Source organism: Panthera tigris, chromosome C1, assembly GCF_018350195.1.
Source record: "Panthera tigris isolate Pti1 chromosome C1, P.tigris_Pti1_mat1.1, whole genome shotgun sequence".
NCBI lineage: Eukaryota > Metazoa > Chordata > Mammalia > Carnivora > Felidae > Panthera > Panthera tigris.
The window spans coordinates 25,283,899-25,299,767 of record NC_056667.1 but is presented as its reverse complement, the minus strand read 5'-3'; the positions used below and the strand labels follow the sequence as shown (position 1 = coordinate 25,299,767).

Sequence of the window (15,869 nt, the reverse complement as noted above, 5' to 3'; positions counted from 1 at the left end):
CACCCCCAAGAAGGTAGTTCCTCATATAGATTTTTGTTCCCCTAGGAAGCCCCCATTGAAGCCCCTATCCCTTCCCATGCCAGACCCCCTCTAGTGGTAAGAATCCCAACCTTCTGTTGTTGATGCCTTCTCCTTGATTTGGGACCTCATCCACAGGACATGTAGCTATTCTTGCATTTTGAGCTCCTAGATGATCCTGTCTCCCAAAATTTAGGGCACTGCCAGAATATTGAACCAGATATTGGTTAGGTCTTCCCAGAAAGAAGAACTTCCTGAATACTGACCACTGTTTCAAAGGGCTGCTGGCTGCCCAGGACAATCTCAGACCTATCACTTATATTACCACCCAGGACTTTGGCCCCTCACTTTTATTAATCTCATTAATCATCCACTTCATGAACTGGGCAGGACTATGTATCAGCCACAGAGACTCCTTTAGCCCAGACTAGTGGAAAGCCTGTTAACCCATTCTGTTTGTACTTCTGGTGGAAGTGACTTGGGGAAGATAGCATGGAAAAGACAGTCATGTAAATTGAATCCTCCTGAGTTATCCATAGAGCAAGTTCCAGGAGGAAAAGGAATTCCAAAGAGGAAAGACAGGCATTTCCCATCCATATGCCTGCCCAAGCATGCATTTGTACCAGTCCCTTCTATGAATCGTCCTTTGCATAAAGTTCCTCCCTCTAGACACTTCTCTAGGATATTGGGCCAATGGTGTTCTTAAAGCCAATTTTATCTATCTTGGGAATATTTTTTCTCCATGGGAAAGGGAAGTACAGAGTACAGGAGAAAGAAGCCAGAAAGAAAGCCTTGAGCCTCTACTGTCTGTTAGCAGGGGTAACCCAAACATACAACCATTCTCCTGGCCCAAGGCATGGAATCCAGAATCTTTTCTCCTCAATGTAATTTCCCTTCTCTGGAGTTGTGTTAGCAGATTCTGGAAAATGACCTACTTGAAACAGTAGTGAGACAGTTCTTGTCTAGAAAACCTCCAAACCAAAATTTTGTGACTTCCTAAGCATTAGTCCTACATATGAAAGAAAGGGCTCTTCCTTGGCCACTTCAAAGGTCAAGGGAGACTAGAAACAAGCTGACTCCCTGGGAACATGAAAAAGTAAGAAGCAAGAAAGGAACCATTAGAGGGCATGGACCACCCCCCTCTTTAGGGGATGTGTTGCATTCAGTTGTTTGATCCCTGACCTGAATATTCTGAAGAATAGTTCACAGTCACTTCTCCTGTGTATCCATCAAGGATGACAAACACTTTGGAGATGAGAATCATGGGCAGAGTTTTGCTGGAGATCTCTGAGGACAGGATTAGAAGAGATTATAGTAGTGCTAAAGCTGAGGAATGAATAAATCTTAAATGCTTTAGATAAGAAAATGAGAGATGAGAAGAGTAAGTGATTAGGAAGCAATGTTAGATATACATTGGTGAGTATAATATAATTCCTCCCTTCCTGAAATTTATAGATATCATCTTTAGCAATAGCATCTCCTGCCAGTCCTAAGAAATATGCATTCAGAAGTTCAGGGTCAAACTTCTGAGCCTCATTCTGTGTGACCATACACCCAGGTGATGCATAATAGGTTATAAGTCCCTGGGCCGTCAGGACATGCAGAGATTTCTAGCATTTGAGAAATACATCAGGTTGTCCATTGCCCACCTCTGCAATGTCATCATCTTCCTGATATACCTCGTAGAGGGCCAACAGTTACCATCTGCCCTCATGGTACAATAGTCTATCCTAGATTCCTTTCTATCACTGAAACAGAGCCCTAAACACCACAGTGAGGACCATTCTGTCAGAATAGGCTCCTGGGGGGCACCTGGGTGGCTCAGTTGGTTAAGCATCCAATTCTTGATCTCAGATCAGGTCTTGATCTCAGAGTTGTAAGTTCAAGATCCATTTTGGGCTCCAAACTGGGTGTGGGGCCTACATTAAAGAAAAAAAAAAAAAAAGAGTGAATGCTTTTGGGATGCCTGGGTGCCTCAGTTGGTTAAGTGTCCGACTCTTGATTTTGCCTCGGGTTATGATCTCATGGTCATTAGATCAAGCCCCACATTGGGTTCCATGCTGGGCATGGAGTCTGCTTAAGATAGATTCTCTCTTTCCCTCTCCCTCTGGCCCTCTCCCATTCACATGCATGTGCTCTCTCTCCAAAAAAAAAAAAAAAAAAAAAAAAAAGAAAAGAAAAAGAATCAGCTCCTAGGACTGGAGAGTTCCATTCTCAGGCCTATTGTTCAGCAGTGCAGCTCCAGCTGAGTTCAGCTGGCCGGTGTGAGAATTAGTGTACTCACCATCAGAACTGCTTTCAAGAGGGCCCAGTACTGCCTGTTGCATGAGCTACACCCTGGAAAAATTCAAAAGAGAAGAAAATCTAGCCAAATGTGGTGGGCCTTCTTTTTCCAAATGTTTGAGTTGAAGGTTGAATGAATCTCCCTTTTTTGGTAGAGAGCAACATGGGATTGTGTAGTATTCTCAAAGTCTGAAACTAAACTAGAAAAGGAAATAATTCCAAGATTGAGAAAAGACATAAATAGTAAATAGTGGGGTATACATGACTTAAATATTTATTTACTTCAAGAAACTAAATGCTCATTTAGACATTACCATTTGATGCCCACACATGTGGGTTCATGAGGAGATACATTCCACATCATCTTCTCATAAAACTTTTTATTTTTCCTTAATTTTCCTCTTCCTTCCTCACACTTACCATGGCCTAGTCTGATCTAATGATGTCTCCTATACATCTTCATATTATGAGGGGTCCTGGCTCCCACAAGCCTAGATCTTGTGGCTTTGTCTCTTGTTCTGTACCATCCTCCACCTCTTGGATCCTTAGCACTCTCTTGGGTGGATCTGTACAATATCAGGACCCAGATAAATGCAGAAATGTAGCAGGAGGCAAGGAGCAAAGAAGGAATGGAATGAGATGGTCTAAAACATTTCAACTAGAATTCACCAGTGTTGCATAATTTGTGAATAGGGAATCCTCCCAGGATCCAGATTCAAGCCAGGCTGTTGAGAAGACAAACCTACACTAAGGAGTTTAGACTTTAACCTGAGGGCAACAGGAAGCCAGTGGAGATATTTCAGCAGGAAAAAAGAAAAAAAGATCAGGTGTTTGGTGGTTGTTCATTGTCTTGGTTTGAGGATAAAGTGGAAGATGGGTTACAGGGAGAGTTTAGGAGATAAGGACATTAGTTGGGAGGTTCTCACAGTAGTTTGGGCAAAAGGACACTGGGCATCTGAGCTAAGATGCTGGAACTGGAAACAGAGAGGGCACAGAATCTGCAGATATTACAGAAAAGAGGTAAATGGAAGAAGGAGATGCGGCCAGCTTGGACCACTGACATTCCACACGGGCATGGGCCAGAGGTCAAAGACCTGATCTCCACCACAGAGCCTTCCATCTACTTTCTTCCCTTGCTGTGTGGTCCCCAGGGACTCACCCATGACCTCAGACCTTTGTAGTGTCTGACTTCCACATAGTAAGATAGGTAGTAAGGTAGTAAGTAAGGTCCAAGTAACTGGGGCAAGGCACACTGTCCATCTTCACCCTCCTTATTCCTGGGGTCCAATATCTTTCTCTCCCAGTTCCCCACTGCCACCTCTTCAATGCTGAAACAATGGGCTTTGTTTGGTTCTGGTCCACAGGAACCAGCATGGGAATCTGTGGTGACCCAGGGATTCCAGCACACGGCATCCGTTTGGGGGATAGCTTTGCCCCAGGCAGTCTGATGCGCTTCAGCTGTGAAGCTGGCCATGCCCTCCGGGGGTCGTCGGAGCGGACCTGTCAAGCCAACGGCTCATGGAGCGGCACACAGCCTGAGTGTGGAGGTAATGTATGTGACCATTCTGCTTTTCCCCTTTGCCCAACCCTGGCTGCTCCTCCCCCGTCTTCCTGTTCCCAAGCACCTGCCCTCACACTCACAGACAAAATACATGGCCCCATTTGAACCCTTGGCCTGGAGGATAATGGTCATCAATAGGTAGTTCTCAGTCCTGCCCATTAGTGATCCAAAGATGAAAAGATTCCCTGAGCTCACCTAAGGAGGGAAGAAACCAGAAGGAACTAAGTTTAGCCTGTTTATTCATTTATTTCCCATTTACCTTCAACAATCACGTGCCAAATACTGTAGTAGGTGCTTGGGACACGACAGTGCCAAGACAGACACACCTCGCCCTCTTGGAGTTTAGTTTAAGGGAAGAGATTGTTTAATGAGCACCCAAAGTGCCAAAAGAAATACAAATCTAATTTTTGAAAGACCCTTTAAAGGTAATAGAAGCCCCTCCTGATGTTCCCTGGGGTGGGTCCAGTGGGGGAAATATATTTCTCCACACACTCCTAAATTTCTGAAAATAGCTTTATTTTAAAACCTCTCTCCCCAGAGTCTGACTTTTTGTAGCTGCTCCCTGGATCTCTCTCTGTCTCTCTTTAAAATACAGCCTGCATAGCACTCTCCTAGTTGGGAAGTTGAGTGTAAGGGTATATGACAAAGTGCTGGAAGAGGAAGGAGACCATATGAAATAGTCACCTAGCAAGGAGGGGGCAGGGAATAGAATAGGGACATAGATCATTGCCAGGCAGCACCAAGGGCTCACTTAAGGAAAGAGGCCATTGACTTAAAGTGAGAGTAGTCAGCATTGGCCTGTGTTTTTGTTCAGCCACATTTTGCTCCATAGGTGCAGGCACAGGGTAGGTGAAGTGTTAGGTATACAGTCGGGGTTTTATCAGGCAGCTAAGATGCTGGCAGCAAGGGGCCGGAGAGGTGCGGGTATATGCAAGGTGGGGATTATCATGGATCTTGGCTCCTGTGCTGGATAAGAAGGGAGCAGGATTATGAGTGGAAGAAGGGGCAGTGAAAAAGTGGTAGGATCAGTGGATGATAGGTCCCATTAGAACCAAAATATCTCCAGAGAATGAATCCCAGAAGGCATGAGCTGGTCAGAGAATGGCTCTTGACATTGAGGTTGTGGAGTAGTTTTATAGAGCCAGGGAAGACATTCTGGCCCCTGATCAGGGGACCCCTTCCCAGCAAAGGATACAGATGGAGCTAGTGCCCTCTCCCACTTGTCTGCCTGAAGTCCTTTTTTTATTTTTTTTTAATTTATTTATTTATTTTGAGAGAGAGAGAGAGAGAGAGAACACAGGAGGGGCAGAAAGAGAAAGAGGGACAAAGACAGAATCTCAAGCAGGCTCCACACTGTCAGCACAGAGCCCAATGTGGGGCTCAAACTCACAAACCATGAGATCAGGACCTGAGCCAAGACCAAGAGTCAGACGCTTAACCAGCTGAGCCACCCAGGCATCCCTGGAAATCCTGCCTTTGAGGGTGCTTTTGCAAAGTTAGTTTCCATAGGAGTTTGCAGGCATAGTAAGAGGTTTGTAAAGTGTATCAACAGGGGGAGAATTTGTGCATTGTTAAATATCCACTGTGACCCAGGTCTCCTTTCATGCCACTCAGATCCTAGCATGGACTCATGCACCATGTCAGGAGTGTTCAGGGAACAGAAAGCGGGTGGCTGAGAGTCTGGACCTGGAAGTAAATGCCTTTGGAATAAGTGTGTGTGTGTGTATGATATGTATATGATTCTTCATGACTTTCCTTAATAAGCTCCCACTTACCTTTCAAGGTACTACTCAGATTCCTATCTCCAGCCCCAATTATCTCCTCCCTTCTTAGTGTGTTTTTTTCCTTCAAATATAACACTTATTTCATCATATTTTAATTCAACTGTCTGTAGGTAGGTTCTTAAGATGGACTGAGCTCCTCAAGGGCAGGGGATATGACTACTACTGTGTTCCCAGCACCTTGGAAGCACAAATACTTGGTGAACCCATGGGTGTTAAGGCCTATCTGCTGTGCTCATTAAAAAGGAATCATCTGTAGATTTGACTTTCAGACCACATGAATGTTGTATGTACTTAGTAAAGTAAAATTAAAGCAAAACCTAGAAAACAGCAATCTCTAAATATCAAAATCAAGATGAAAACAAATTAACCTAACTACATATTAAGTTGGTGATGTAATAACCCAGAGAATCATTTTAACTGACTGGAAAAATTGGCATTTGACTATGGCATATATATCCTAAGGATGGAGAATGGCAATGAAATCTTAAATTGTTTCTAGCAATCAGATCGTTAGTAATAATATTGATATTAATATTCTGAAACTACTTGAAAACAAATTAAAATTTGCCAAGATTTTCAGCATTAAAGAGATATAATATAAAAATAAAGAAGTTAGGGAAAAACTCTTAATCCTAAATTTGGATTAGTAATATCAGCGTAAACTCATAATGAATTTTCAATTTACAAGTGTATTGTCCCAGCTGTACCCATTCTAAAAGTCTAGTATCCACAATGATCTCAGTAGCAATGAGTACCCTTAACTTTCAGATTATGGTTTTTGAATCCATTCTCTGTTAAGAGGAACCAGAGCTCTCTAGACAAATGGCTGATTCTAGGACTAGGGCAGAATATATAACATAAGCAAATATTTGATGATAGGCAAGTTCTTGATTAAAGAACTCTAGCTAATGCAGAAAGAGTGATAGAGCTAGTATCACCATTTTCTGTCCCCTAATGAAATAATAAATCAACAGTCAGCAATTACTGCTTAAGTCAGTAAGTGAAACCCAATGGCAACTTTGTAATGCCAGACTGGGTGGACAAGCCTGAACCCAATGATCAGCCTCGCCATCATGAACCAGGAAACAAGCAAACATGCTGTGCCCCCTGGTGCAATGCAGTAGGAAAGACAGAACCACCTATGAAGTACCCTTGCCAGGAAGCAGAACTTGACTACAGGAACTGCAGGGGACAGAGCAATAAGTCAAACGATACCTCACTGGTGGAGTTAGCAACATCTGGAAAGTAGGAAACTCCACTGGAGAAATGCCCTGGTTTCTGTACAGATAAATTATAGGAGAGGGAACAGGAGTCTCTGAATTCAAAGAGTCTTAGAGACATGTCCATCAGATGTCATATTTGAATCATGATTCAAAGAAATCAACTGTAAAAAAAGGGGGGGGGGGGCAACAATTGAGGAAATTAAGGAAACTAAGCTCTGATTGGATATTTGGTAATATTAAGGAATTATTTAAAATTTTAGGTGGGATGATAAAACAGATATAGTCTTTACTTTTTAGAAATTAAAAAAAATTCATTCAGATCTCACCTTGAAAGCAGCATGAGAGACATTTCAATCACAGGGTCCTTATAGGGCACGTGGTTTGCACTCTGGGCCGTTCTCAGTCCCCCGGGTGACACCTGTCCTTGTTCTGGTGAATAATGTGCTCCTCTGGCTTCCTAGTGATCTCTTGTGGGAACCCTGGTACTCCAAGCAATGCCAGAGTCATGTTCAGTGATGGCCTGGGCTTCTCCAGCTCCATCGTCTATGAATGCCGGGAAGGCTACTACGCCACGGGCCTGCTCAGCCGACACTGCTCGGTCAATGGCACCTGGACAGGCAGTGACCCAGAGTGCATAGGTAAGATCCCAGGCCCTCTGGTCTCCATGGCAAGTGGTAGCCAAGGCAGTTGGTCTCCTCCATGCCAAAGAAGGCTGTGTGTGGGAGATTGGGAGGCTGGCCACATTAGGGGACCCACCTCTGAATGATAGTGTCTAATTATTCAGCACAGACTGTGTGACCACCACTGAGCTAAGGGGTTTGTTTTATATACATTGTGCCATTTGACCAGTAGCTACTGTGAGCCCCACTTACATATGACGTGACCAAGGCTCGAGGAGGTTAAGAATATATACGTTTGCTATTTCTCAGGCTCTAGCCTGTTCCTTGGCCATTCTTGTTCTCTTTTAAAACAAACTCCCCAGGCTCAGCCTGATTCTCTTCCCACTTTAAAGCTGCCACCGTCTGCCATCTTTGTGGGTTCCTCTCAGCCTTGGACCCATTCCCCACCCACCCCCAGCCTGGCTACCAAGCCTGGGATAGCTCCACTGCTCCCCTTTCCTGCTCCCCTCAGGGGCAGGCCCAGACCTTTCTCCTTGGGAAGGATGTCACTCTCACTGTGGGACCCAGATGGAGGGAAGGGATGAGATAAAGGAATCTGAAAACACGGCCCCTTTCCAAGCCCTAGCTTATGACTTCAAGCTCTGACTAAATCCCCACGTCAAGTTCACTTCTGTTGGGAGGCCAGAGCTCACCAAACCCCACCCTCACTTGATGCTGTAACAAAGATACAGCCATTGCAAGGTCACAAGGCCCTGCTTCTAAGCCGCTGGCCCTACAGGGGCCTCCTAAGCAGAACAACAAGTAATGACATGCACCCCTCAGCAGACAAATTGTCCTGTGAGGCCCAATAACACAGTTAGGCTTATCGACCTGAAAACTTCCCTCTCTGGGTGCCAGCCTCATTTAGGAGCTAAGGCCTCTGGGTACTTCCTCTTAGAAGGGGTGGGCTTTAAATAAGGATGGTCTTCATAGCCCAGGTTGCTGGGATGCATAAGAATGGTGTGGGTGAAGACAGTGGGGATGCAGGAGGGCCTTCGCAGACTTGATCAAAGTGACTTTAGAACGGGCAGTACTGAACCAGGAGTCTGTGAGAAGACAGGGCATCCCTGATCTGACCCTCTTCCCTCCTGGACATGTGCAGGGAACACCAGGGATGGTACTGGAATGCTGGGGAGAAACGGGGTCTGTACTGAAAGTGCACAATGCTTTATTTCCCTTATCCCAGTCATAAACTGTGGTGACCCTGGGATTCCAGCCAATGGCCTCCGGCTGGGCAATGACTTCAGGTACAACAAAACTGTGACGTATCAGTGCGTCCCTGGCTACATGATGGAGTCACATAGGGTGTCTGTGCTGAGCTGCACCAAGGACCGGACATGGAATGGTACCAAGCCAGTCTGCAAAGGTGTGTCTGAGGGCTGCACATGTGGACAGAGGGCCAAAGAAGATACAAAAGTGAGACATGGGCCTTGAACATGTAGAAGGGAGGGAGGTGACAAGTCAGAGCCCTAATAACATCCTATCATGGGGGGTGTGAGGTGAGGACTGGTCCCTGAACATCTGCAAGGAGAGAGTCAGAGGTACCAAGGTAAGGCCTGGGCTTTGAACATCAAAGGGAGGGCGGTGCAAAGAGAGGAGTGGGTTGTCACACCTGAGGGCATTGTAAAATGCAAAAGGATCCTGGCTCCCAAAGTAAGAGGGGGCATTCCTGATTCTCCCTGCTTAACCCAGAGTCCCAGAGGGTTCAGGGTAGCCGGTGACATCGGAGCTGGGTGAGTGGGGCCTGGTTTCCTAGGATGGCACCAGCACTCAGCATGCTTTGGTCTTCCCCTCCCCCAGCTATCATATGCAAACCGCCTCAGCTCATCCCCAATGGGAAAGTGGTGGGGTCTGACTTCATGTGGGGCTCAAGCGTGACGTATGCCTGCCTGGAGGGGTACCAGCTGTCCCTGCCTGCGGTGCTCACCTGTGAAGGGAATGGATCCTGGACTGGAGAGTTGCCTCAGTGTTTCCGTAAGTTGCTCACCAGGGCCTTTGTGCATCTTATCTGCTGGCTCCTGCCTGTTCCCGCCTCAGAGCTTTGCTACTGGAAGGCCTAGAATAGGTACTGCCCTCCCCAAAATCAGGGGCGAGCTTTGTCAGAGACGCTATTAGAGGGGATTTAAAGGAAAATAAGGAGAATATCCTAACTGAGCTCTGGCTGTGGACACTGTGGAGTGACATTGGAAGGAAATGAAGCTGGAGATAAGGGAAGTGTTTCTTAACATGAAAGGTTGTTCACTGGATAGGATAGTTCCCAAAGATCTGGAAGGGACCCATGCTGGAAATGTACGTGTCTTTATGGAAAATAGCCTGTGCAGAAAAGATTCCTGGAGCATTCATGACTTTTTGGTGAAAGAGTTTATTTCTTATCCACCTGGCCTAATTTTGTCCCCAGGAGCCCGATTCCATCCCATTTTATTTTTATTTTTATCCATTATATATATTCATTATATATAATGAATAAATATATATCCATTATATTTATCCCATTTATTTTTATTCCCTTATTCTTGTCATAGCACATAATTGGGCCCTAGAAGGTTTTGTCGGTGCCCAGGCTTTAGACAAACACTAGGACCTATTTTTTTCTTTCTACTTGGCATTTATCTAATTCTGTAGAAAACTACCAACATACCCATGACATTGTTTGGGTGCCTCTGAAAATTGGCTTCCATTTGGGAAATTTCAGCAGGAACTAGAACCAGCAGCTCAAAAAGTGGATGCAAGAAAGGCAGCATTTAATGCACGGTTAACCCCTCAGGCTTTTGCACACCTTCAGAAAAACATTAGGAAGGTAACAAGTTCAGGGTTGCGTGTAGACTCAGAAACCTTGCTTTTCTTCCTAAGAAATAGCCAAATTGCTTTTGAACAATGAATTATGGTCATCATAAAAAAAAATGTACCGTATCTGAAAATACAAAAAAGAATGTAATAGTCATCTGAACTCTCACTTCCCAAAGATAACCAGGGTTAAGTTCTTGGCTGTGCTTCCACACCGACCACAACGCTTTCTTACATAGATAGCAGGAGGTGTGCAGTTTTCTGTAAACGGTTTGCAATCATGCTGTGCTTACTAGTTCACGACTTGTCTTCCCTGATGGGCCATCACCACCTTTCTCCATCACTCGATACGGATCTACACATCATCATGTGTAATAGCATAAAGCATTTCTTTGTTGTAGATACCACAACTGGTTTAATCTTCTCCTACTGGTGATGAATTTAGGTTTCTCCAGTTTTAATCTTGTTAGAAGTCCTGCAATAAATGTTCTTGAGGATAGCATCTCCTCACTCTTGTGGTGAAGCCCTAAGAGAGAGAAAATGCTGAGCCAACAGGCGTGCACTCTCTACGTCCTGACACCTGTTGCCAAACTGTCTTCTAGAAAGCACACTCACACTCCTGCCAGCGGTTTATGAGAATATGTCTTGACTCACATCCTCATTGACAATGGATTTTGCCAATATCTTTTAATATTTACTAGCACAAGAAGTTTTAAAAGGTATCTCATTGTTTTCTTTGGCCTCACATTCCTTATCTGCAAGATGGAGCCGTTCTTTCGTTGTCATCCATTTGTACTTCTTGCTCATTGAGCTGCCTCTTCTGGATTTGGTGACATCTGGTCAACTCGGCCTGTAACTGACTTCTGATTGGTTAGACTAGACTCCCCAGCTTCCATAGAGGATTCTTCCAGCATAGCCTGCTGGTCCTGCTTCCATTTTATTTTGGTTATGTTTATGAACCTCTTGACTCCATGCACATACACACGTTCATATCATAGCATCAAGGGTGTTCTTCATGCTTGAAGTGGTATCTTTGGGAGCTTTGCCTTTGGTAGCCCATTTTCTTGTAGATTGCTGGTAAGAAGTCAGATATCTTTATTTCTCACCCACTGTGCTCCACAACATATTTACCATGGCCAAGTGGCTGACCACTGAGGTGTGCAGTAAACCGTGGAATTCTTATCACTGGTTCATACTTTGCATCTGGGCCTCCCGCAGTTCTTGGTGCTTCCTCTTCCCTCCTCCAGATTGCGTCTTTTCCTCCGTAGACCTGCTTCTCAAACCTGGTCATTCTCTTGCTGTATTATTGCAAATGTATCCTCGTAACACCATTCTTCCTCATAGAACTCCCTAAACATGGTCAAGGATTTTGTCCCCATACTGTAGCAGATCAGGATCAACTCATTTTCAGCCTCACCCCCTTTCTACATGTTCCCCAGATCCACTCAGCTCTTTCCATGCTACCTTCTCATTTGGCTGGGCCGCACCCCTGTTTTTAAGAAAGAGCTTCTCAACTTGACTTCTCCCCACCGCCCTGCCACCCCTGATTGCACCATTTCCAAATGTGCAACTTCCACTTCTTCTTCTGAGTATCTGATGCACTTGTGTACTTTCAGTCAATTTTGTTGATGTTCAAGCCGTGTTACTGAAAATTGGTACCTTTCATCTTTTACACCCTCCTGTGTTATCTGACTTAGATTCCAAGATCTCAGAAGGCAGGGCTCATGCCTGCAGACTTATTTGGCTCCAGAAACAGGAGAAAATCAGGAGCTGAAAGGTGTTTAGTAAATGGTCTTTGAAAGTTAATAGAGAAGGAAGTGAATCTAATTCAAAGCAAAATAGGAATGAGGAAGAAGAGTCACCCTGGGCCTTTAGCTCTGCTCTGATTACCCACATGTGAACTCATCCGCTGAGAGGTCACAGCACATCAGTACATCCATACAGACAACGTTTTACATTTCGCAGTGCTTTGTGTTGCCTCCTCAAGGGACGTTTGCACACATGGTCACATCTGATGCTCACAATGACATATCCTGGGAGGTGGGCAGGAGAAGTCCCTTCTCCGGTGGCTGGTGGGGAAGATGAGGCTCAGAAAAAGGACCTGACATAGCGAGTGAGTGACAAAGTCTAGTCTGAAAACAATCATCGATCCAATTTTCTCTGAAACTCTCACTCAAATTTATAGCTCATGCTATCACCACTAGAACTTTGAAGATAGGAGAAAAGAATAGACATAAATTTAATTTTTCATTTTAGACTGCTTCAATAAATGGAACTTCAGAGCCGCATATGACCGACATGAGGCCCTTTCTTTTAAGCGGAGCACATTAACAGTGTGAAGACCCATCCGGCTGCTCCCCACGGCAGCTGGTTTGTTCGGGGCTTGGCGATTCGTAGAACTGCCACAGCAAGTGTTTACAGAAAAGAAGTGCAAGTTGAGCGTGCTTTCCGACCAACACGACACAAGAGTGCTGGCGGTCCCCTGGGCCTACTCACACCACACCACACACCACTGGTTGTTTATTATCTTTGGGCTTGATAGCTGTTTCAAAGTATATTGATTCAGGGTGCCTGGGTGGCTCCGCTGGCTAAGCCTCCGACTTCGGCTCAGGTCACGATCTCCCAGTTTGTGGGTTCAAGCCCCGCATCAGGCTCTGTGTTTACAAGCTTGGAGCCTGGAGCTTGCTTTGGATTCTGCGTCTCCCTCTCTCTCTGCCGCTGCCCTGCTCAAGCGCTCTCTCCCTCAAAAAAAACAAACATTTAAAAAAAATTTTTTTAATAAATAAAAGTATATTGGTTCTAAGAACAAAACTACAGGTAGAATCCCTCTGTGCTTATTTTAAAAGGCATCAAAATCACTATTGCAGGCAACCCCCTTTAAAACACAGGTCTGTTTCTGCAACGTCCTAAGGAAATAAGAATTTTTAGTAAACTATGTATGCAAACGCTTAAGACAGTGAACTGAAGGGACAGAAGAGGGGCCTGCCTTTATTCTATTTGCTGTCACACAATTTGAATTTGATAATCATTCTCTAGTGAATCTCCCTGATGACCTCAATGAAATGGGCACATTCATACACTACTCGCTGCAGCATAAATGCACACTCTTTGGATAGCCATTTCCAGTCCACGTCAAGACCTGTAAACACGTTTAAACCTTTAAACATATGAAGTCCTAGAGAATCCCCCTAAGAAAACACTACCAGGGCAAGAATAGCCCTATAACATCTAAGGTTATAATAATAGAAAATACCTAATACAAATGATTAGCTATGATAAACTACAGTTACGGCACAACCTTTCATTGCATATGTGGCCAGTTGTGATAACGGTGTCATTAACGTGGAGAGCGTTTACAGGCTAATAAGCAAACAAAGCAAGGTTTACAACACTTGGACATCGGGTTCACAGCCACGCACAAGGTTACATCCAGCCGAGCATAGGCTAGAAGAGAATGAGCATCAAAGTGGAAAAAAAGTTTCGGTAGTGAGTTTTAGCTTATTTTTTCTCAACGTTCTATACTTCCTAGAACATTACTTCACTACTTGGGGGATTATTAACAAGCAGTTTGAGTATGGAAAGGAGAGGAAGCACATGGCAGCAGGTGTGAGAGGCAAGTGTGATCTTTTACCCGGGGCTGCCCCCGTGTGCAGAGTTCAAGTAGAACCAGGAGGAAAGCCAGCCTGGGGTGGCAGACTGGGTTCTAGAAAGCAACTCAGACCTGCCTTTCTCCCTTCGTCTTTCCAGCCGTGTTCTGCGGAGATCCTGGCGTCCCAGCCCGTGGGAGGAGAGAGGACCGAGGCTTCTCCTACAGGTCGTCCATCTCCTTCTCCTGCCAGCCCCCTCTGGTGCTGGTGGGCTCACCACGGAGGTTTTGCCAGTCAGACGGGACGTGGAGTGGCACCCAGCCCAGCTGCATAGGTAAGAGGTGGTCTGGGGCAGAGTGTCCCAGCTGGTGGGCATCCTTCTCTCAGGCCCAAGATGATGCCTTTCCTTCCCTGTCTTCAGTGCTCTCATTTGCAAAAGGGAACAAGTCCTCCTCTGAGCTTCTTAAAGCAGGGTGTGATATTGAAATAACCAGAGTGAACTTGCTGCCGGGGATCACGTAGCCCGGGGGTATGACTCGGGTGGAGATACCAACAGGTGGGGGAGGCAGGATCTGGCTCCATTTTCCCCTCCTACCCCTATTTCTCAGAGTGAGCAGAGGCGATGAAAGCTTCAGTGCCCATGTGGTCTGTTTCTCTGTTTTGCAATCCAGACCCAACGCTGACCATGTGCGCAGACCCCGGTGTGCCGCAGTTTGGGATACAGAACAGTTCCCAGGGATACCAGGTAATGAGGTCAGCCAAGATCGGGCCTTCCTGCCTCCTGTCCCTTCACATCGCTGTCAGCCTCGAAAGACTCAGGGATCTTCCCTGGGGCAGCACCAGTGGGACACAAAACCTTGGAAGCTGGAGACAGGAAGCGCTCTGCCTCTTTGAACCGTGCCACACAGGAGCCCATTCAGAAACAGAAGGCACTTACACCAATCCGAAAACCTGATGTGGGAGAGCAGATTCTCACATACTGACAGCACCCCTTCCCAGCAGGCCCATGTAGTTGGGGCGGGTGGTTATGGAAAGACAGAAATGAGTGAGACAGATAACCTTCTGTCCTCACGGCACATATCCCCTACTCACAGACACAGGGCTTAGACAGAGTGGCAGGAGCGAGCAGATGCCACACGGGAGGCAGGCTCCATGGACACCTTCCAGGAGGATACAGGCTTCATGGACACATCTCAGAATGAGCTTCAAGGAGAAGGAAGGGATTTGGACAGCCGTGGATGGGACGCACAGAATAGAGAACAGGAAGCAGGAAAGTACAGTTGTGTTCAAGGCGGGACGATTAACTGGAGCCCAAGATGTGCCCAGAAGAAATGGCACATTGGGATCCAGCCAAGGAATGTGACGCATTCACTCAATCTGCATTCATTTAACAAATATTTAGCGGCATAACCTCTCCAGGTGCTAGGAATACAGTGGGAACAAGACAGGCCAGGTGCCCGCTCTAGGAAGCTCTCCACTTGGTGACAATAAACAGGATAATTTCTGACAACAATAAGCACTATGTACCATATAATATAAAGGGGTGTGATGGGGTGGGTTGCTATTTTAGGAAGCGGGGTGAGGGAAGAGGCCTCCTGAACTTGAACTGTGGCCTCTGTGATGAGAAGGGCCAGCCCCTGGCAGAGCTGGGTGGGTATTTCTGGCAGAGGGAGCGGCCAGTGCAGAGGGGTGTCAAGGCAGGGGAGTGCTTAGCAGGTTGGAGGACTGGTAGGCGGGTGAGCCAGCAAGTCCAGAGCATTGTGAACAGAGGAGAAGAGACCAGAGAGCTGGGTGAGGTTTGGAAACGGGGCATTGTCTTATAAAGTTAAATATTCACACATGCTGTGACCCAAGAGCTCCATTCCTGGAAACTAACCCCAAAGACATTCTTGCACATGTTACCAAAACATGAGAAAAATTGTGGTAAAGTCACACAATGGTGTATTAGCAGGGCAGATGAATGCACTACA

At 45.7% G+C, this 15,869-nt stretch overlaps 1 protein-coding gene across 1 annotated transcript in view; it reads left to right on the top strand.

Annotated features, from left to right (window-relative positions):
- The window catches only part of CSMD2 (CUB and Sushi multiple domains 2), a 538,353-nt gene that overhangs the window by 502,171 nt on the left and 20,313 nt on the right, over nt 1-15,869 (top strand). The window contains 6 exon segments of the mRNA XM_042993830.1: nt 3,666-3,848; nt 7,331-7,507; nt 8,715-8,894; nt 9,329-9,502; nt 14,060-14,233; nt 14,571-14,644. Of these exon segments, the coding sequence (XP_042849764.1) occupies nt 3,666-3,848; nt 7,331-7,507; nt 8,715-8,894; nt 9,329-9,502; nt 14,060-14,233; nt 14,571-14,644 (962 nt within the window).